This window comes from Cydia amplana, chromosome 26 (genome assembly GCF_948474715.1).
Source record: "Cydia amplana chromosome 26, ilCydAmpl1.1, whole genome shotgun sequence".
Taxonomy (NCBI): Eukaryota; Metazoa; Arthropoda; class Insecta; order Lepidoptera; family Tortricidae; genus Cydia; species Cydia amplana.
The window spans coordinates 6,617,450-6,640,376 of record NC_086094.1 but is presented as its reverse complement, the minus strand read 5'-3'; the positions used below and the strand labels follow the sequence as shown (position 1 = coordinate 6,640,376).

Sequence of the window (22,927 nt, the reverse complement as noted above, 5' to 3'; positions counted from 1 at the left end):
AATGTAAACTTTTTTTGCCGGATTCGTTAAGGCCAGTCCAGACGGGGTGATCAAGTCGACCGATCAGGAAATGTCTCGTCTAGCGTCCACGCCAAGTTCACACATAGACAATTTAATCACTAAGATAATTTATACTGGTATTTGAGTGCTCGAAATAATAAAAAAATACCCTAAATGCCGTAAATGCGCATACTAGCGTCGAAAATGTCCTATATAAATTATACTACTCTTTGGTCGAAAATGTAAGTAAATGTGGAGGACCCTTTAATAGTAATGCGCTGTACCTTCAAAACTTGGCAAGTCATGTTTCGCCCATTTCGCCAAGTGTGTAATTGGAACACAGGTATTCAATAACTCATTGGTCTGTAGCGAAGTGGAACGCGTCCTTAAATAACTGTCAAAATTTCATCTACGTCGCGCTGTATTTTGTAAACTTTATCAATGTTATTTATTTATTTATCACGTTTACCACTAATTGCTGTTCTATTTACACATTACGATATCTTGCTCAATTTATAACCAATCAATATCGGTGCTAATGCTATTAAACTCAAATCTATATAGTACAAAAGTTACGTTTCATTGTTAAGTATTTAAGCTATAGAAAATGTGTTCAAAGCATCCATACAAGGTGTGCTACTGCTAGGTGCGTCATTGTTGGGTGTCCAGGCAGCTATTTATAACATAAGCTGCTCCAATTTCTTCTACAACGTAAGTGTAAAGTATCTTAATTAACTGTGAAGGTTACGTGCTACTATACGTTTTTCTTTATAGATTGTTTTTCTTGCGCACAGCTTTAAGCTTAATTAATAGTTCAGTAAGTGTTTGGGGGCAATAAAAAACATAGCTATCTATTAATAGCATCAGTTATTGGGTTAGTTTAGTATAATAGACTACTCAGTACTTCATGTCTTACCTTTCCTTGTCATTGCTAAGTCTTATGTGTTACTTGGATTTTCTGCCTGCGTCTATATATTTATTCCCTGGACTAATTTCCACCTATTAAAGTCTCTTGAGATCAAAAAGATCCTGCAGCTGTTTGAAGTTGCAGGTTTGGATCGCGAGTAGTAGTAGGTGGCGATCACAATAGATCAGCGATGGTCGCAGTGATACATAGGCTTTGGAGCCTTATATAGCCCCTAACAAGAAGAAGAATTTCCACCTAACAGTTTAATATAAAATTTCAGAAAATGGAAACACTGCAAAAAACAGACATAGTCAATGATACCCGACGCGGCAACATGAACAACGAAGTGTCCTCGACGTCCAGCGACGATTGCAGCGCCGTCGCCACCGTCAAGCTCACCAAATACTACAAAAACTACGAGTCGGCCATGTCCGACAACGAGACCGGACACCGGCCCCGCATGCAAACCCGGAGTCACCACAAAAGCACGGGCAACATACACGACATCAGAGACAACATCACCATGGTACAAAATAGCTTAAGCAACATAGATCTAAGTCTACACCGGGAAGAAATAAAGAAATTCGACTCGCTACAAATACCTATAGTTGGTTACGAAGTCATGGAGGAACGAGCTAGGTTCACTATCTACAAGTTGAAGGTAGAGGATGACAAACGGGACCAGTCTTGGTTAGTATTTAGAAGATACACGGACTTTGTTAGGTTATATTCTAGAATAAAAGCGGAGCAGCCAAACATAATGCTTCCGTTGCCGGGCAAGCGATGGTTCAGAGACAACTTTGATTCTGCATTTCTGGAGGAGAGGGTGAGAGGCTTACAAGTATTTGTGAACGCTATACTAAGGAAACTGCCTAATCATCCAATTGTGAGGGAGTTTTTCTGTCTGGATGAGCCTCCGCAGATCTTCAGCTACCAGCCGGAGGTCCAGGCCGTGTATGGAGCCCTAGAGGACTCCATAATGATGCTGAAAATGCAGCTAAAGCAGAAGGATGCGACTATAATGCATTTGCAGAAGCGAGTGGCGCAGTTAGAGGCACAAGTTAAGAATTGTGTCAGTTGTAGTACAAATGTTAATAATAATAGTATGTGATCTTGGTATCCACAGCTCGCTTTACAGTTACGTTTAAGTGTAAGGCCTGAGTGGACGCTCGCTCGGCGGGGCGTGCAGCGTGGCTGTGGGCTCACGCGTGATGTGAGCAGCGTGCACTAAGGCCGCTCCTATACGTGCGCATTTGTTTAACATGCACGCCGCACGCCCCGCCCCGCTGCACGCGCAACAAGAGCGTCCACTCGGGCCTTGCACTAATAGATTCGGACCAAATTAGAGTTAGACCAAGCTAACTCGGCGCAATAATTCGACAAGCACTTAAAAAATATATTGGCAATGTTTCTTAGCTGTCAACAAGATATGATGAATAAATAACAAGTATCAATACTTTTTAATACTTTGTGCCTTGTTTTCGTCACATATATATTAATAATATTTTATAATATACTGTTTTTTATACCTATTTAAAAAAAGGATGGGTTTTCGCCACACTACGACAATGTCCCAACCGATTTTCAAAATCTGCTGTTTTTTGATCGCTGCAGTTAGCTTGGTCTAACTCGAGCCCTACACACACTTTTACACTTTTATATGTTAAAGATGGTAGAGGGTAAAATTTTACAGTTATCAATATATGCAGTATTGGTACTATAAATTCCCGGTACTGTATATAACTGGTCCCGTGGTACCGCATTTTATTTAAAATTCCCATTTTGTAAATTAAGAAATATTTCAACAGGGTTTCGATATATCGATAAATATACAAGGGTGGTATTCCGCCTGTGGGGCTATTCATAAATTACGTCATTTCAAAATGGGGTGGGTCTGGACATCGGATGATGGTAGCATGACCGGGGGGTGGGGGGGGGGGGGCAAAAACGTAATTTATGAACAGCCTCTGTCCAATTTCTTTGTCTCACTCTCTCATTAAGGAAAATGTGAGACGCACATGATACAAGTGATAGACCTATAATAGAACATCCGCTTCGATAAAATGATTTTTCAATTTAGCAATATTAGTACAAAATACAAATTAAATTAATCAAACATGAGTGAATTACAAAAACTGTAAACTAGGACCATAATTGGTATAACATTTATTGTTTTAATAATCCACGCTGCCTGGTGCAAACATAAAAAAAAATATATATAACCAAAAATGTGAATAACTTAGTGTTACGTTGTAAATATGTTTATTATATTATTACATACTTCTTTGATAAAAGGCAGACCAATAAAAGTCTGCAACGATTTTAGTAGCACACGCAGTGCAAGTGTTATTTATGCGTCATATGTCATATTTCATAGAAGTTTGACGTTTAAAATAACACCTGCAATGCGTGTGCTAATAAAATCGCTGCAGACTTATCTTGGTCTAACTCCAGGTGCTACATGTCACTGATATATTTAGCATTTATAATGTTGCATTTTCACATATAGCATATAGACACAGTACAAGAACAGTAGTGAATCTTCATAGAAATGTGCCGCTGCCGGCTTGAATGTGTGCGTGGGCGTCGGGCGCCGTGTACGCACGCGCTGCCACGCACACATTAGCATAATATACGGGGGAATACGGTGGCGGGCCGCCACCGGCCTTAATTTGTACCTCATTTATGAATTGATAGAACATTTCATTATATTATATAAATAGAAACCTAGTGCTACTCATAATACGCAAATAATATTTAACTAAAAATAAAAGTGACAACCCTAAGCGCCAACGCAAGAGTAGAATTAGAATTAGAATTAGAATTGTTTATTGCACTCATATTAGTATACAGATCTTAAAAACTACTTAGTACAGTTCCACATGAACCCTGTAAGGGTATAGCAATATACTTAACACTAACTTATGAGATAACATGCATCATAGGCTTAAGCCAATTCCTAAGAGCTAGTGTATGGTTTATAATAATGGTCTCTCCTGAAACTTTCAACTATATCCGTGCCAGTACTGCCGGTACCTAACGTTATTCGTCCATATTTTCGTTAAAAAAATCATTTAATGTGTAGTACGCTTTTTTTACTAGGTATGTTTTTAATGTATTCTTAAAGTTATTATATGTACTTATTTCTTTGATTTCGTTTGGTATTTTATTATATATTTTTATGGCCATGCCAAAGGGGCCTTTATGGATCATCTGTAGAGTGGAGTTTTGTGTGGCTAGTCTAGTTTTAGGTCTTAGGTGGGCCGGTCGCGAGTAGGTAAATAACTTGCCGAGCGGCCTTAGATTCACTACTGTTCTTAGTGTACTGTGATATAGATAATGTTTAAATAAGAGGATGTGATGTGTCCCGTCCCTACACGCGTTTAATCGTGGTTTAATCACTATACTCGTCAGTATAAAACAAAGTCGCTTCCCGCTGTCTGTCCCTATGTATGCTTAGACCATTAAAACTACGCAACGGATTTTGTTGCGGTTTTTTTTAATAGATAGAGTGATTCAAGAGGAGGGTTTATGCATAATTTGTTAACCCGTACGAAGCTGGGGCGGGTCGCTAGTAAAATATAAAAGGCTTTCTACGCTGACTTTGCAACGACTTGAACAGGACAAAGTGAGGGCATGTCATTATAACCCACTCGTTGCGAATTTCCTTTTTTTTGCACTTGCATCGTAATGTACTATTACAGATGGCGCCAGCATCGGTTTTACCTGTCAATACTACGAAAATTGTTAAGTTTAGTTTTTTTTTTTTACTTTTATGGCCTGGACCTTTATTTAAGCTTAATCTCATAGCTATACAGACCTAGATACAAAGAGTAAAGTAAGTAATATATTAGGAAGTCATCACTCGGAACCCCTAGTGTAAATTTCAATATCTGGGAAACCGAGCAAAGCTCGGAAAATATATAAATTCTCAAAAATGCGCGTTTTCCCAGAGATAAAACCTAGCTAGATCGATTTTTCGCCTCCGAAAACCCCCATATAGCAAATTTCATCGAAATCGTTAGAGCCGTTCCCGAGATCCCCGAAATATATACATACCTACATATAAATAAATAAATAAATATGCAAGAATTGCTCGTTTAAAGGTACCTATTAGATAGATATATTCGATAGCGTGACGAGAGTTTGCGTTATGTCTATTTTTGAATGGGATTTTTAACAGCGCACCAAGCAGGAAGTTTTGGAAACTCAAAATCCCGTACAAAATGACACAACGCAAACGCGTACGTCACGTCACGCTATCGAATGAAATTTACACTAGGGGTACAGCGCGTGCGGTGTATAACTGCGAGAACCAGATAGCGATAAACAATGGAAGATATTTCGATAAGTTGAAATTTCCCCGTAGTCGAAATTGGCCCCCTGCACCTTACTTTATTAAATTGTTTAGTGAGTAAATTAAACGGAATGTACAAGCAATAATATCATAAGATGTGCCTTAGCTTAGGTGTTTTAAAAATATATTTAATGACAATTTGTCAATAAATAAGATTTAATTGAACCTTGCTTTTTTATTTCGCTGTGTACTATTGGTGAATAGTATACGATGTCAAATCGACTTAATCAACGTAAGGTGACGGCACCAATCATGGACATGTTAAGCACAGTAGTACCCAGTAATGGACAGCAAACGTATAATGCCTTATAGCCCGCCATTTATGATCTTTAATAGTTATAATCATAACTAGCTAGATTGCTCTGAAACTTTGTACTTACAATAGGATAAGGTATCTACCTATGCCTATAATTAATTCAATCAGTAACTACAGTTAAAAAAATCTGCTAATTTAAGTTTTTCATACAACATTTCGTTTTATGCATATAGGCACCCCATGTTGTATGTGCAAAGTTTCATTACAATCATTACAATCCAACACGTAGCAAAGTCTGTTTGTGAGTGAAGGTGAAATTCAGCCGAGCTTGCTGCGCGCCAAGGCTCAACGGTTCGCTTCTGAACCTTGACCAGGGAGCGAAACTGAGGGCCTACCGCGAACCACGTTCGACGTGTTACCTCCCTGTCACACTTACGTACGAATTTACAAGTGCGACAGAGAGGCAACACGTCGAACGTGGTTCGCGGTAGGCGCTCTGAGCCTTTCGGGCATTCTCGGTTCCGTTCGGCTTAGCATTGATCCAAGCAATTATTAGGGATGGCACAACTTGACGTCCCTTTGCGTGTACGACGGATAAGAAGGAATTGAATTTTGACAACCCTAAATAGCCGAATGGGATAGTGCCATACATTAGAAAGGGACAGCATGATTCGTCGTTAGTTTATAGGATTTTCTGTACCGTAGTAATTACTTATTCTGTGGCTTGACCATTGACATGTATTTGATCTATGAGGGTCTACCGCGAAATTGGCACTCTTGCATATATTCGAGCGACAGGGAGGCAGATAACGAAATTTCGATTTTCGCGTGAGACCCTCAGTCCTCATGTAGCAGATACAGATACACGGTCCCTCTCAGAACTCAAAGAAGGAAAGTGCAGGTGAGTCAAAGCATCCTTGAACCTTGAAGCTCAACAAGTCAACAGTAGCATATAATATAATAGAATAGAATAAAATTTATTCAGGACGCTTATACAACATTTTATAAAAACATGTCACAAAAACGGTTTAAAACTTCGCTGAAAAGGTTTCCACTCAGCTTGGTGTCAAGGTATCTTATGAGTACCTTGACGCTGGTCTTCCGTGGAAACCCTTCCAAAAAAACGAAAGTTCGTATATATAACTAAACCTATAATGTGACTATGTGAGACCTGATCTACTTGTGTAGTGTGCTACAATAATACAATCTATTTAGAAACATATAGCATTTATTTTTTTACATTTTTTACATTGCTCAATATAAATAAATATAATGTAGGTATGTATTGAAATTAAACAATTCAAAATTCAGTCGTTTGGCGTTCGTTTTTCGTGCATCGTTAGTGTTATTTTAGTGGGTAATTAGGTAATAAGCCACTAAAATAACCCGTTTTTACGCACTAACGATGCAAAACAAACGAACGACGCTTCATTAAAAATAACCAATAATATCTGTTTAAAACTGGACTCCAATCTGGCGGCGGACGTTCCACGGAATGTCTTCGACGCTATCGTAGCATACACAGACCTTTCCATGGCCCGGCTTTCCATGGCCCGGCTTTCCATGGCCCGGCTTTCCATGGCCCGGCTTTCCATGGCCCGGCTTTCCTGGTCTGCCCGGGTGGCCAGGTCTATCTGGTTTTCCTGGTCTGCCCGGGTGGCCAGGTCTATCTGGTTTTCCTGGTAGTCCTGGAGGGCGTCCTGGCTGGACTGGTCCTTGTGGCTGTTGTGGGTTCTGTGGCTGTTGTGGTTGCTGTGGTTGCTGCGGTTGCTGCGGTTGCTGCGGTTGCTGCGGTAGTTGCGGTATCTGTGGTTGTCCTGGAGTGCCTGGCTCTCCTGGTTGTCCTGGTTCTCCTGGTTGTCCTGGTTCTCCTGGCTCTCCTGGTTGTCCTGGCCGTCCTGGAGTGCTTGGATATCCCGGTTTTCCTCCTTTGTGTCCTAAAGGGTATGCGTACGTAATTAATTGCTGGTTTTAGGAAACCACGATGCAAGTGAAACATTTCACGGATTGTAGGCGTTTAACTGAAAATTTATCTGACTGATCACCAATTGAAAACTGATTATCATCATTATTATTAAAAACTCTAAAATCAATAATCCTTGCCTATTATAGTCTTACTCTAATTCTTGTTATTCGTTTTTTGTTCTGTAATTTTATGAATTATCATGTTTCTCGTCAAGTCTGGACTGGGTTGGTTGAGGTATTCATAATTATTATGATCCGCATTTAGTTAATAAATATACCTTTATGGTGTTCTGGTTGCCCTGGATAGCTATTAGGGCCTCCTGGCTGTCCTGGCCGTCCAGGAGTGCCTGGCTCTCCTGGTTGTCCTGGTTGTACTGGCTCTCCTGGTTGTCCTGGCTCTCCTGGTTCTCCTGGCTCTCCTGGTTGTCCTGGCCGTCCTGGAGTGCTTGGATGTCCCGGTTTTCCTCCTTTGTGTCCTAAAGGGTATGCGTACGTAATTAATTGCTGGTTTTAGGAAACCACGATGCAAGTGAAACATTTTTCGGATTGTAGGCATTTAACAGAAAAATTATCTGACATGATCACCAATTGAAAACTGATCATCAGTGGGTTATATTTTTTCATTATTATTCAAGACTCTAAAATCAATAATCCTTGCCTATTGTAGTCTTACTCTAATTCTTGTTATTCGTTTTTTGTTTTGTAATTTTTAGAATTATCTTGTTTCTCGTCAAGTCTGGACTGGGTTGGTTGAGGTATTGATAATTATTATGATCCACATTTAGTTAATAAATATACCTTTATGGTGTTCTGGTTGCCCTGGATAGCTATTAGGGCCTCCTGGCTGTCCTGGCTGTCCAGGAGTGCCTGGCTCTCCTGGTTGTCCTGGTTCTCCTGGCTCTCCTGGTTGTTCTGGCCGTCCTGGAGTGCTTGGATGTCCCGGTTTTCCTCCTTTGTGTTCTAAAGGGTATGCGTACGTAATTAATTGCTGGTTTAGGAAACCACGATGCAAGTGAAACATTTTTCGGATTATAGGCATTTAACTGAAAAATTATCTGATATGATCACCAATTGAAAACTGATCATCAGTGGGTTATATTTTTTCATTATTATTCAAGACTCTAAAATCAATAATCCTTGCCTATTGTAGGCTTACTCTAATTCTTGTTATTCGTTTTTTGTTTTGTAATTTTTAGAATTATCTTGTTTCTCGTCAAGTCTGGACTGGGTTGGTTGAGGTATTCATAATTATTATGATCCGCATTTAGTTAATAAATATACCTTTATGGTGTTCTGGTTGCCCTGGATAGCTATTAGGGCCTCCTGGCTGTCCTGGCCGTCCAGGAGTGCCTGGCTCTCCTGGTTGTCCTGGCTCTCCTGGTTGTCCTGGTTGTCCTGGCTCTCCTGGTTGTCCTGGTTCTCCTGGCTCTCCTGGTTGTCCTGGCCGTCCTGGAGTGCTTGGATGTCCCGGTTTTCCTCCTTTGTGTCCTAAAGGGTTTGCGTACGTAATTAATTGCTGGTTTTAGGAAACCACAATGCAAGTGAAACATTTTTCGGATTTTACGCATTTAACTTACATTTATGTGACTGACCATCAAATTGAAAACTGATCATCAGTGGGTTATATTTTTTCATTATTATTCAAGACTCTAAAATCAATAATCCTTGCCTATTATAGTCTTACTCTAATTCTTGTTATTCGTTTTTTGTTTTGTAATTTTTAGAATTATCTTGTTTCTCGTCAAGTCTGGACTGGGTTGGTTGAGGTATTCATAATTATTATGATCCACATTTAGTTAATAAATATACCTTTATGGTGTTCTGGTTGCCCTGGATAGCTATTAGGGCCTCCTGGCTGTCCTGGCCGTCCAGGAGTGCCTGGCTCTCCTGGTTGTCCTGGTTGTCCTGGCTCTCCTGGTTGTCCTGGTTGTCCTGGCTCTCCTGGTTCTCCTGGCTCTCCTGGTTGTCCTGGCCGTCCTGGAGTGCTTGGATGTCCCGGTTTTCCTTCTTTGTGTCCTAAAGGGTATGCGTACGTAATTAATTGCTGGTTTAGGAAACCACGATGCAAGTGAAACATTTTTCGGATTATAGGCATTTAACTGAAAAATTATCTGATATGATCACCAATTGAAAACTGATCATCAGTGGGTTATATTTTTTCATTATTATTCAAGACTCTAAAATCAATAATCCTTGCCTATTGTAGGCTTACTCTAATTCTTGTTATTCGTTTTTTGTTTTGTAATTTTTAGAATTATCTTGTTTCTCGTCAAGTCAGGACTGGGTTGGTTGAGGTATTCATAATTATTATGATCCGCATTTAGTTAATAAATATACCTTTATGGTGTTCTGGTTGCCCTGGATAGCTATTAGGGCCTCCTGGCTGTCCTGGCCGTCCAGGAGTGCCTGGCTCTCCTGGTTGTCCTGGCTCTCCTGGTTGTCCTGGCTCTCCTGGTTGTCCTGGTTGTCCTGGCTCTCCTGGTTGTCCTGGTTCTCCTGGCTCTCCTGGTTGTCCTGGCCGTCCTGGAGTGCTTGGATGTCCCGGTTTACCTCCTTTGTGTCCTAAAGGGTTTGCGTACGTAATTAATTGCTGGTTTTCGGAAACCACAATGCAAGTGAAACATTTTTCGGATTTTACGCATTTAACTTAAATTTATCTGACTGATCATCAAATTGAAAACTGATCATCAGTGGGTTATATTTTTTCATTATTATTCAAGACTCTCAAATCAATAATCCTTGCCTATTATAGTCTTACTCTAATTCTTGTTATTCGTTTTTTGTTTTGTAATTTTTAGAATTATCTTGTTTCTGGTCAAGTCTGGACTGGGTTGGTTGAGGTGTTCATAATTATTATGATCCGCATTTAGTTAATAAATATACCTTTATGGTGTTCTGGTTGCCCTGGATAGCTATTAGGGCCTCCTGGCTGTCCTGGCCGTCCAGGAGTGCCTGGCTCTCCTGGTTGTCCTGGCTCTCCTGGTTCTCCTGGCTCTCCTGGTTGTCCTGGCCGTCCTGGAGTGCTTGGATGTTCCGGTTTTCCTCCTTTGTGTCCTAAAGGGTATGCGTACGTAATTAATTGCTGGTTTAGGAAACCACGATGCAAGTGAAACATTTTTCGGATTATAGGCATTTAACTGAAAAATTATCTGATATGATCACCAATTGAAAACTGATCATCAGTGGGTTATATTTTTTCATTATTATTCAAGACTCTAAAATCAATAATCCTTGCCTATTGTAGGCTTACTGTAATTCTTGTTATTCGTTTTTTGTTTTGTAATTTTTAGAATTATCTTGTTTCTCGTCAAGTCTGGACTGGGTTGGTTGAGGTATTCATAATTATTATGATCCGCATTTAGTTAATAAATATACCTTTATGGTGTTCTGGTTGCCCTGGATAGCTATTAGGGCCTCCTGGCTGTCCGGGCTGTCCAGGAGTGCCTGACTCTCCTGGTTGTCCTGGTTGTCCTGGCTCTCCTGGCTGTCCTGGTTCTCCTGGCTCTCCTGGTTGTCCTGGCCGTCCTGGAGTGCTTGGATGTCCCGGTTTTCCTCCTTTGTGTCCTAAAGGGTTTGCGTACGTAATTAATTGCTGGTTTTAGGAAACCACAATGCAAGTGAAACATTTTTCGGATTTTACGCATTTAACTTAAATTTATCTGACTGATCATCAAATTGAAAACTGCCAGCCTATTATGGATAGCTTTATCCATCTTTATCCACGTGATAAAATAACTGTCACTGTTTAACACCGTGGGAAAGAAAGTGACGGACACCGTTTTATCACGCTGTCACGTAGACAAGAACGACCATCATATCCGTACTGATCATCAGTGGGTTATATTTTTTCATTATTATTCAAGACTCTAAAATCAATAATCCTTGCCTATTATAGTCTTACTCTAATTCTTGTTATTCGTTTTTTGTTTTGTAATTTTATGAGTTATCTTGTTTTTCGTCAAGTTTGGACTGGGTTGGTTGTGGTATTCATAATTATTATGATCCGCATTTAGTTAATAAATATACCTTTATGGTGTTCTGGTTGCCCTGGATAGCTATTAGGGCCTCCTGGCTGTCCTGCCCGTCCAGGAGTGCCTGGCTCTCCTGGTTGTCCTGGCTCTCCTGGTTGTCCTGGTTGTCCTGGTTGTCCTGGCTCTCCTCGTTGTCCTGGTTCTCCTGGCTCTCCTGGTTGTCCTGGCCGTCCTGGAGTGCTTGAATGTCCCGGTTTTCCTCCTTTGTGTCCTAAAGGGTTTGCGTACGTAATTAATTGCTGGTTTTAAGAAACCACAATGCAAGAGTAACATTTTTCGGATTTTACGCATTTAACTTAAATTTATCTGACTGATCATCAAATTCAAAACTGATCATCAGTGGGTTATATTTTTTCATTATTATTCAAGACTCTAAAATCAATAATCCTTGCCTATTATAGTCTTACTCTAATTCTTGTTATTTGTTTTTTGTTTTGTAATTTTATAAATTATCTTATTTCTCGTCAAGTCTGGACTGGGTTGGTTGAGGTATTCATAATTATTATGATCCGCATTTAGTTAATGAATATACCTTTATGGTGTTCTGGTTGCCCTGGATAGCTATTAGGGCCTCCTGGCTGTCCTGGCCGTCCAGGAGTGCCTGGCTCTCCTGGTTGTCCTGGCCGTCCTGGAGTGCTTGGATGTCCCGGTTTTCCTCCTTTGTGTCCTAAAGGGTATGCGTACGTAATTAATTGCTGGTTTAGGAAACCACGATGCAAGTGAAACATTTTTCGGATTACAGGCATTTAACTGAAAAATTATCTGATATGATCACCAATTGAAAACTGATCATCAGTGGGTTATATTTTTTCATTATTATTCAAGACTCGAAAATCAATAATCCTTGCCTATTGTAGGCTTACTCTAATTCTTGTTATTCGTTTTTTGTTTTGTAATTTTTAGAATTATCTTGTTTCTCGTCAAGTCTGGACTGGGTTGGTTGAGGTATTCATAATGATTATGATCCGTATTTAGTTAATAAATATACCTTTATGGTGTTCTGGTTGCCCTGGATAGCTATTAGGGCCTCCTGGCTGTCCTGGCTGTCCAGGAGTGCCTGGCTCTCCTGGTTGTCCTGGTTGTCCTGGCTCTCCTGGTTGTCCTGGTTCTCCTGGTTCTCCTGGTTGTCCTGGCCGTCCTGGAGTGCTTGGATGTCCCGGTTTTCCTCCTTTGTGTCCTAAAGGGTTTGCGTACGTAATTAATTGCTGGTTTTAGGAAACCACAATGGAAGTGAAACATTTTTCGGATTTTACGCATTTAACTTAAATTTATCTGACTGATCATCAAATTGAAAACTGATCATCAGTGGGTTATATTTTTTCATTATTATTCAAGACTCTAAAATCAATAATCCTTGCCTATTATAGTCTTACTCTAATTCTTGTTATTCGTTTTTTGTTTTGTAATTTTATGAGTTATCTTGTTTTTCGTCAAGTTTGGACTGGGTTGGTTGTGGTATTCATAATTATTATGATCCGCATTTAGTTAATAAATATACCTTTATGGTGGTCTGGTTGTCCTGGATAGCTATTAGGGCCCCCTGGCTGTCCTGGCCGTCCAGGAGTGCCTGGCTCTCCTGGTTGTCCTGGCTCTCCTGGTTGTCCTGTTTGTCCTGGCTCTCCTGGTTGTCCTGGTTGGCCTGGCTCTCCTGGTTGTCCTGGTTCTCCTGGCTCTCCTGGTTGTCCTGGCGGTCCTGGAGTGCTTGAATGTCCCGGTTTTCCTCCTTTGTGTCCTAAAGGGTTTGCGTACGTAATTAATTGCTGGTTTTAAAAAACCACAATGCAAGTGTAACATTTTTCGGATTTTACGCATTTAACTTAAATTTATCTGACTGATCATCAAATTCAAAACTGATCATCAGTGGGTTATATTTTTTCATTATTATTCAAGACTCTAAAATCAATAATCCTTGCCTATTATAGTCTTACTCTAATTCTTGTTATTCGTTTTTTGTTTTGTAATCTTATGAATTATCATGTTTCTCGTCAAGTCTGGACTGGGTTGATTGAGGTATTCATAATTATTATGATCCGCATTTAGTTAATAAATATACCTTTATGGTGTTCTGGTTGCCCTGGATAGCTATTAGGGCCTCCTGGCTGTCCTGGCCGTCCAGGAGTGCCTGGCTCTCCTGGTTGTCCTGGCTGTCCTGGAGTGCTTGAATGTCCCGGTTTTCCTCCTTTGTGTCCTAAAGGGTATGCGTACGTAATTAATTGCTGGTTTTAGGAAACCATGATGCAAGTGAAACATTTTCGGATTTTAGGCATTTATCTAAAAATTTATCTGACTGATTATCAAATTGAAAACTATTCATCAGTGGGCCCCTTTATACTTTTTGCAAGTGAAACATTTCACGGATTGTAGGCATTTAACCATTGATATAGAATAAAGAACTGGATACCCAATCAGCCCCAATAAAAGGCCCCACAAAAGTAACGTTAAAATAGATCACGCGTTACTTTTTCGTTTAGTCTTGTTTGAAACGCTCAAATGTGAAGTTGTCAACAATTACGAAATGTGCCGTTAAAATATGTAAAAATAACAGTGATAAAACAAGGCAAAAGGATGGAATGTATTTATTTCGGTTAGTTCTTTGGATAGCATTACATAATTTATGTAATCTGGTGGTAATTTTATGGTTTTGAATAAATTAATTTGTTAGTACCAAAGAAGCCAAAGAAGGGATGTCAAGGAATAAAAATTTAATGAGTCGATGTGAGGTCAATATTTTTTAGGGTTCTGTACCCAAAGGGTAAAAACGAGACCCTATTACTAAGTCTCCGCTGTCCGTCCGTCCGTCCGTCTGTCACCAGGCTGTATCTCACGAACCGTGATAGCTAGACAGTTGAAATTTTCACAGATGATGTATTTCTGTTGCCGCTTTATAGCGACAAATACTAAAACAAATACTAAAAACGGAATAAAATAAAGATTTAAGTGGGGCTCCCATACAACAAACGTGATTTTTGACCGAAGTTAAGCAACGTCGGGCGGGGTCAGTACTTGGATGGGTGACCGTTTTTTTTGCTTGTTTTTTTGCTTGTTTTGCTATATTTTTTGTCGATGGTGCGGAACCCTCCGTGTGCGAGTCCGACTCCCACTTGGCCGGTTTTTTATATTTTTATATGGAATTCGTAAGGAATAATATTATGTTTAAATTCAAGATTTCCAAGAAAACCTATGCGACGTGCAAAGTGGACTGCTATTTAATTATAGCAAGAGATAGGGGTGATGCAGTTTTAAACAAGGCAAAACGGCACTTGCGTGTTCGGCCCATTTCCCTGTTTCCGACATATACACCACCAATAAGGGCTTATATCGACTAATTGTAAATGCTAAACCTGTCTGAACACAGTGACAACCACAGGATTTTTTTTATAAAGTATGGACTTTATAAAAAAAATCCAATCAGTACCTATAAATGTCCCCGTGCACCCGTGCGATGAGTAAATGTACGAGTAGATCTAAAATACACAGTTATTTTATTTAATAAGTTGAATTTATTTCAAGGAAATTAGTATTTAAAGACGTATACTTACTTATTAAAAATTAAATTAGTTTGAATTTGAACCACGATTTTATATTATTTGAGCTCCCGATTAAATTAAATTTGTTTTATTTATTACTTCAATTGGTTTTTCTGTACAGTAATACCTATTAAAGTGTACCAAAGTGACTCCATTCGTTCATTATTCTCGTTTGACGTTGTTTGACGTAAATACGTTACGTTTAGTGCCATCGGACTAAATTTTTTAACAGTGTTGGTACTTATGTTTGCAAATTTGACACTTAATGCTTACGACATTAAGCTCTTTTCTATTCGTTCATTATTCTCGTTTGACGTTGTTTGACGTAAATACGTTACGTTTAGTGCCATCGGACTAAATTTTTTAACAGTGTTGGTACTTATGTTTGCAAATTTGACACTTAATGCTTACGACATTAAGCTCTTTTCTGTACAAAACATTTATCTTGACTCAAAATTTACGTAAAAACTTACGTAATTTACAAAATTACGTAATTTACGTAAAAACGTTTTTATCATCAATGCAAATGGTGCGAAACGTCATCGGGATCCACATTTGTTGACGTTTTTGTTCTGCTTTGTGTGTCTATTTCTTTTATATTAAGTCAGTGCATTTAACTGAAAATTTATCTGACTGATCATCAAATTGAAAGTGATCATCAGTGGGTTATATTTTTTCATTATTATTCAAGACTCCAAAATCATAATCCTTCCCTATGGGTTCCCCTCATCTGGCATAATATTGTTTGTCAGAAATACATTTCGCATAACATGTATCGCAGAAACACTTTTAGTCGAATGATAATTTTGCATAACTATTACTTGGCATTACTATTTACTACGCATACAATACATTTTGCAGCATATCATTAAGCAGAAGATTACTGTTGCCGACTTTCATTTAGCATAATTTTATGTACCATAACCATCCTGCAGCATACTCTTATTATGCAGTCTTATTATTACCTTTATATTTTTTCATTATTATTCAAGACGTCGAAATCTATAATCCTTGCCTATTTTAGTTCTTACGCTAATTCTTGTTATTATTAGTTTTTGCAATTTTATAAATTATCTTGTTTCTCGTCAAGTCTGGACTGGGTTCTATACTTACAATCGTCGTTTGCTTGAATAATTTGCACTCGTCCTGCCTTGCTACGAGCTACCATACGCCTCATGTAAAATTTTGCTCTATGGTCATACTTTCAATGAAAATTGAAAATTGGTTTATAATAATTATTATGATTCATATTTAGTTAATAAACATACCTTTATGGTGTTTAGGTCGTCCTGGATAGCTATTAGGGCCTCCTGGCTCTCCTGGCCGTCCTAGAGTGCCTGGCTCTCCTGGTTGTCCTGGAGTGCCTGGCTCTCCTGGTTGTCCTGGTTCTCCTGGCTCTCCTGGTTGTCCTGGCCGTCCTGGAGTGCTTGGATATCCCGGTTTTCCTCCTTTGTGTCCTAAAGGGTATGCGTACGTAATTAATTGCTGGTTTTAGGAAACCACGATGCAAGTGAAACATTTGGATTGTAGGCATTCAACTGAAAATTTATCTGACTGATCATCAAATTGAAAGTGATCATCAGTGGGCCCCTTTATATTTTTTCATTATTATTCAAGACGTTGAAATCTATAATCCTTTCCTATTTTAGTTCTTACGCTAATTCTTGTTATTATTAGTTTTTGCAATTTTATAAATTATCTTGTTTCTCGTCAAGTCTGGACTGGGTTCTATACTTACAATCGTCGTTTGCTTGAATAATTTGCACTCGTCCTGCCTTGCTACAAGCTACCATACACCTCATGTAAAATTTTGCTGTATGGTCATACTTTAAATGAAAATTGGTTTATAATAATTATTATGATCCATATTTAGTTAACAAACATACCTTTATGGTGTTTAGGTCGTCCTGGATAGCTATTAGGGCCTCCTGGCTCCCCTGGCCGTCCTGGAGTGCCTGGCTCTCCTGGTTGTCCTGGTTCTCCTGGTTCTCCTGGCTCTCCTGGTTGTCCTGGCCGTCCTGGAGTGCTTGGATATCCCGGTTTTCCTTCTTTGTGTCCTAAAGGGTATGCGTACGTAATTAATTGCTGGTTTTAGGAAACCACGATGCAAGTGAAACATTTTTCGGATTGTAGGCATTTAACTGAAAATTTATCTGACTGATCATCAAATTGAAAGTGATCATCAGTGGGCGCCTTTATTTTTTTTTCATTATTATTCAAGACGTCGAAATCAATAATCCTTGCCTATTTGTAGTTCTTACGCTAATTCTTGTTATTATTAGTTTTTGTAATTTTATAGATTATCTTGTGGCTCGTCAAGTCTGGACCAATCGTCGTTTGCTTAAATAATTTGCACTCGGCCTGCCTTTCGACGAACTACCATACGCCACATGTGGAATTATGCTTTATGGTCATATTGTCAAAGGAAATTCCTTTATTAATTATTATTATGATCTATAATTAGTTAATAAACATGCCTTTATTGTGTCCTGGTGGTCTTGGATAGCTAGGGCCTCCTGGCTGGACTAGTGTATGAGGCTGTTGTGGGTTCTGTGGTTGCTGTGGTGGCTGCGGTCGCTGCGGTTGCTGTGGTTGTTGCGGTATCTGTGGTTGTTGCGGTGGTTGTCCTAGAGTGCCTGGCCGTCCTGGAGTGCCTGGCTCTCCTGGTTGTCCTGGAGTGCCTGGCTCTCCTGGTTGTCCTGGTTGTCCTGGTTGTCCTGGTTCTCCTGGCTCTCCTGGTTGTCCTGGCCGTCCTGGAGTGCTTGGATGTCCCGGTTTTCCTCCTTTGTGTCCTAAAGGGTATGCGTACGTAATTAATTGCTGGTTTTAGGAAACCACGATGCAAGTGAAACATTTTTCGGATTGTAGGCATTTAACTGAAAATTTATCTGACTGATCGTCAAATTGAAAGTGATCATCAGTGGGCCCCTTTATATTTTTACAGTACATATAGGGCTACTTTTCCGCACTAGTGCGTAAAATAGCACTTTTCGTGCGTATGTCGAAACTTTAAAGTGCCATATGTACTGTAAAACGTTGCACACAAATACACGTGCAAATATGTAATTTGCAACTCGTGTCGATTTAAAACACTCCCTTCGGTCGTGTTTTAATTTATGGCCACTCGTTTCGAATTTCCTCTTTTTCGCACTTGTATCGAAAATAACTATTTCATTATAGTTATAGTCGAAATCAATAATCCTTGCCTATTGTAGTTTTTACGCTAATTCTTGTTATTATTAGTTTTTGTAATTTTATAAATTATCTTGTTTCTCGTCAAGCCTGGACCAATCGTCGTTTGCTTAAATAATTTGCACTCGTCCTGCCTTTCTACGCACTACCATACGCCACATGTGGAATTTTGCTTTATGGTCATATTGTCAATGGAAATTGCTTTATTAATTATTATTATAATCCATATTTAGTTAATAAACATGCCTTTATGGTGTCCTGGTGGTCCTGGATAGCTAGGGCCTCCTGGCTGCACTAGTGTATGTGGCTGTTCTGGGTTCTGTGGTTGCTGTGGTGGCTGCGGTCGCTGCGGTCGCTGTGGTTGTTGCGGTGTCTGTGGTTGTTGCGGTGGTTGTCCTGGAGTGCCTGGCTCTCCTGGTTGTCCTGGTTCTCCTGGCTCTCCTGGTTGTCCTGGCCGTCCTGGAGTGCTTGGATATCCCGGTTTTCCTCCTTTATGTCCTAAAGGGTATGCGTACGTAATTAATTGCTGGTTTTAGGAAACCACGATGCAAGTGAAACATTTTTCGGATTGTAGGCAATTAACTGAAAATTTATCTGACTGATCATCAAATTGAAAGTGATAATCAGTGGGCCCCTTTATATTTTCTCATTATTATTCAAGACGTCGAAATCAATAATCCTTGCCTATTGTAGTTCTTACGCTAAATCTTGTTATTATTAGTTTTTGTAATTTTATAAATTATCTTGTTTCTCGTCAAGTCTGGACCAATCGTCGTTTGCTTAAATAATTTGCACTCATACTGCCTTTCTACGAGCTACTAGAATTATGCTTTATGGGCATATTTTCAATGGAAATTGCTTTGTTAATTATTATTATGATCCATATTTAGTTAATAAACATGCCTTTATGGTGTCCTGGTGGTCCTGGATAGCTAGGGCCTTCTGGCTGCACTAGTGTATGTGGCTGTTCTGGGTTCTGTGGTTGCTGTGGTGGCTGCGGTCGCTGCGGTTGCTGTGGTTGTTGCGGTGGTTGTCCTGGAGTGCCTGGCCGTCCTGGAGTGCCTGGTTCTCCTGGTTGTCCTGGTTCTCCTGGCTCTCCTGGTTGTCCTGGCCGTCCTGGAGTGCTTGGATATCCCGGTTTTCCTCCTTTATGTCCTAAAGGGTATGCGTACGTAATTAATTGCTGGTTTTAGGAAACCACGATGCAAGTGAAACATTTTTCGGATTGTAGGCATTTAACTGAAAATGTATCTGACTGATCATCAAATTGAAAACTGATCATCAGTGGGCCCCTTTATATTTTTTTATTATTATTCAAGACGTCGAAATCAATAATCCTTGCCTATTGCAGTTCTTACGCTAATTCTTGTTATTATTAGTTTTTGTAATTTTATAAATTATCTTGTTTCTCGTCAAGTCTGGACCAATCGTCGTTTGCTTAAATAATTTGCACTCGGCCTGCCTTTTTACGAGCTACCATACGCCACATGTGGAATTATGCTTTATGGTCATATTGTCAAAGGAAATTCCTTTATTAATTATTATTATGATCCATATTTAGTTAATAAACATGCCTGTATGGTGTCCTGGTGGTCCTGGATAGCTAGGGCCTCCTGGCTGCACTAGTGTATGTGGCTGTTCTGGGTTCTGTGGTTGCTGTGGTGGCTGCGGTCGCTGCGGTCGCTGTGGTTGTTGCGGTGTCTGTGGTTGTTGCGGTGGTTGTCCTGGAGTGCCTGGCTCTCCTGGTTGTCCTGGAGTGCCTGGCTCTCCTGGTTGTCCTGGCCGTCCTGGAGTGCTTGGATGTCCCGGTTTTCCTCCTTTGTGTCCTAAAGGGTATGTGTACGTAATTAATTGCTGGTGTTAAGAAACCAGGATGCAAGTGAAACATTTTTCGGATTGTAGGCATTTAACTGAAATTTTTTCTGACTGATCATCACATTGAAAACTGATAATCAGTGGGCCCCTTTATATTTTTTCATTATTATTCAAGACGTCGACATCAATAATCCTTGCCTATTGTAGTTAGGGTTTGCAAGATCCGTCAATTTTTCGGATCCGGATATTTCGGATATTAAAATTTGACGAATCCGGATATCCGGATAATTCGGATAATACGGATCTGTATCAAGAAAGGTGACGAAATTTACAACTTACATACAACGAACAGCTAGTAAAATGTAAAATGTTCATATTTTAGTTAATTACAATTATTAATTATTATTATTATTATCTCAAAACGATATAAATAAGTATAATAAGATATTCAGTGTAGTCTTAATTAGGTATTCCTATTAATAATATTATGCATTTTTTTTTAGGAGGCCGTAGTCGATTTGTAACCGAAAACGCCAAAAATGAAGTAATTAAAGCAAATTTATTTCTATATATCTGCTCAGAAGAATTAATTCTAAAGGTGCCTAAAAACACCGCTTTAACTTCGGCGTTTTTAGGGTTCCGTAGCCAAATGGCAAAAAACGGAACCCTTATAGATTCGTCATGTCTGTCTGTCTGTCCGTCTGTCCGTCTGTCCGTCTGTCCGTCCGTATGTCACAGCCACTTTTCTCCGAAACTATAAGAACTATACTGTTGAAACTTGGTAAGTAGATGTATTCTGTGAACCGCATTAAGATTTTCACACAAAAATAGAAAAAAAACAATAAATTTTTGGGGTTCCCCATACTTCGAACTGAAACTCAAATTTTTTTTTTTTCATCAAACCCATACGTGTGGGGTATCTATGGATAGGTCTTCAAAAATGATATTGAGGTTTCTAATATCATTTTTTTCTAAACTGAATAGTTTGCGCGAGAGACACTTCCAAAGTGGTAAAATGTGTGTCCCCCCCCCTGTAACTTCTAAAATAAGAGAATGATAAAACTAAAAAAAATATATGATGTACATTACCATGTAAACTTCCACCGAAAATTGGTTTGAACGAGATCTAGTAAGTAGTTTTTCTTTTATACGTCATAAATCGCCTAAATACGGAACCCTTCATGGGCGAGTCCGACTCGCACTTGGCCGCTTTTTTCTTAAATTTGCCATTATAAGCTCACAAAATAGAAAATGGAGAAAAAGTTACATTTATGTACTTTTATTATTTTATACCGGTGTGGTGTGATATAATTTATACTATTAAAAAACGTACTTCCTTTACCTTGGTAAAATAGCTATACCTTCAGTCGTTAGATTGAGAAAATGGCTTAGAAAAAGTATCTAACTCATTTATTCAGTCCCCATTACAACAATCTTCCATTATAGGTATATATAAATCCAGTTAATTACTGCAAAATAATGTGAAATTACTACAAAAGTTTCGGGAAATTAAGAAATTTGGGCTACAGCTTCTTAATAACGAGAAAAAAATATCGATATTAGTTACTCAGTTAGCAGCATATCAAGCACATGTTATTTATGTTAACAGAAGACTGGGAACGGACACGATAACACAACAAGCACTAATGAAGTTCCAGGTAGACGACCCAAAGGCGACTGAGCGAAAACCTGATAACAATTACTTTAAAACATACAAATATTTACCCTTATTCCAGTCAGGAGGCATGCAGGTAGCTCGTTTCAAGACTTACTGTTACTACTGTTTAGTTTAAGCAATATTTGTACTTATTTTATGACGTTATCGCGTACCAATAACGCGACCAATGCAATATTTAACGGATCCGTAAGATCCGAAATATCCGGATCCTATGAGACGATGGATCCGGATCTTAGATTTGACGGATATCCGGTTATTTCGGATATCCGGATATCCGGATCTCAAACCCTAATTGTAGTTCTTACGCAAATTCTTTTTATTATTAGTATTTGTAATTTTATAAATTATCTTGTTTCTCGTCAAGCCTGGACCAATCGTCGTTTGCTTAAATAATTTGCACTCGTCCTGCCTTTCTACGCACTACCATACGCCACATGTGGAATTTTGCTTTATGGTCATATTGTCAATGGAAATTGCTTTATTAATTATTATTATAATCCATATTTAGTTAATAAACATGCCTTTATGGTGTCCTGGTGGTCCTGGATAGCTAGGGCCTCCTGGCTGCACTAGTGTATGTGGCTGTTCTGGGTTCTGTGGTTGCTGTGGTGGCTGCGGTCGCTGCGGTCGCTGTGGTTGTTGCGGTGGTTGTCCTGGAGTGCCTGGCTCTCCTGGTTGTCCTGGTTCTCCTGGTTGTCCTGGTTCTCCTGGCTCTCCTGGTTGTCCTGGCCGTCCTGGAGTGCTTGGATGTCCCGGTTTTCCTCCTTTGTGTCCTAAAGGGTATGCGTACGTAATTAATTGCTGGTTTTAGGAAACCACGATGCAAGTGAAACATTTTTCGGATTGTAGGCATTTAACTGAAAATTTATCTGACTGATCGTCAAATTGAACGTGATCATCAGTGGGCTCCTTTATATTTTTACAGTACATATAGGGCTACTTTTCCGCACTAGTGCGTAAAATAGCACTTTTCGTGCGTATGTCGAAACTTTAAAGTGCCATATGTACTGTAAAACGTTGTTCGATACACGTGCAAATAGGTAAATTACAACTCGTGTCGATTTAAAACACTCCCTTCGGTCGTGTTTTAATTTATCGCCACTCGTTTCGAATTTCCTCTTTTTCGTACTTGTATCGAAAATAACTATTTCATTATTATTCAAGACGTCGAAATCAATAATCCTTGCCTATTGTTGTAG

At 39.3% G+C, this 22,927-nt stretch overlaps 2 protein-coding genes across 2 annotated transcripts in view; one reads left to right on the top strand and one right to left on the bottom strand.

Moving 5' to 3' along the window:
* Positions 1–327: 327 nt before the first annotated feature.
* Positions 328–2,048, top strand: LOC134660188 (sorting nexin-16). Its single transcript, XM_063515914.1, has 2 exons — positions 328–711; positions 1,188–2,048. The coding sequence occupies exon 2, from the start codon at positions 1,191–1,193 to the stop codon at positions 2,016–2,018; it is 828 nt and encodes a 275-aa protein (XP_063371984.1). The 5' UTR covers positions 328–711; positions 1,188–1,190; the 3' UTR covers positions 2,019–2,048.
* Positions 2,049–5,185: 3,137 nt separating this feature from the next.
* Positions 5,186–22,927, bottom strand: part of LOC134660093 (uncharacterized protein DDB_G0290685-like) — a 33,519-nt gene continuing 15,777 nt past the window's right edge. Inside the window, exons 18-38 of the mRNA XM_063515792.1 lie at positions 22,333–22,501; positions 19,859–20,061; positions 19,280–19,390; positions 18,641–18,721; positions 17,680–17,835; positions 16,930–17,100; positions 16,381–16,500; positions 13,570–13,704; positions 13,015–13,248; positions 12,505–12,693; positions 12,049–12,183; positions 11,512–11,727; positions 10,861–11,049; positions 10,369–10,539; positions 9,823–10,047; positions 9,295–9,501; positions 8,767–8,973; positions 8,284–8,445; positions 7,764–7,961; positions 7,048–7,457; positions 5,186–5,213 (exon numbers count right to left, since the gene is read on the bottom strand). Coding sequence (XP_063371862.1) covers positions 5,186–5,213; positions 7,048–7,457; positions 7,764–7,961; positions 8,284–8,445; positions 8,767–8,973; positions 9,295–9,501; positions 9,823–10,047; positions 10,369–10,539; positions 10,861–11,049; positions 11,512–11,727; positions 12,049–12,183; positions 12,505–12,693; positions 13,015–13,248; positions 13,570–13,704; positions 16,381–16,500; positions 16,930–17,100; positions 17,680–17,835; positions 18,641–18,721; positions 19,280–19,390; positions 19,859–20,061; positions 22,333–22,501 — 3,717 coding nt within the window. The remainder of the gene's footprint in view (positions 5,214–7,047; positions 7,458–7,763; positions 7,962–8,283; positions 8,446–8,766; positions 8,974–9,294; positions 9,502–9,822; positions 10,048–10,368; positions 10,540–10,860; positions 11,050–11,511; positions 11,728–12,048; positions 12,184–12,504; positions 12,694–13,014; positions 13,249–13,569; positions 13,705–16,380; positions 16,501–16,929; positions 17,101–17,679; positions 17,836–18,640; positions 18,722–19,279; positions 19,391–19,858; positions 20,062–22,332; positions 22,502–22,927) is intronic.

Coding starts and splice junctions, on each gene's coding strand:
- LOC134660188 (XM_063515914.1), top strand. CDS start 1,191: ATGGAAACACTGCAAAAAACAGACATAGTCAATGATACCCGACGCGGC.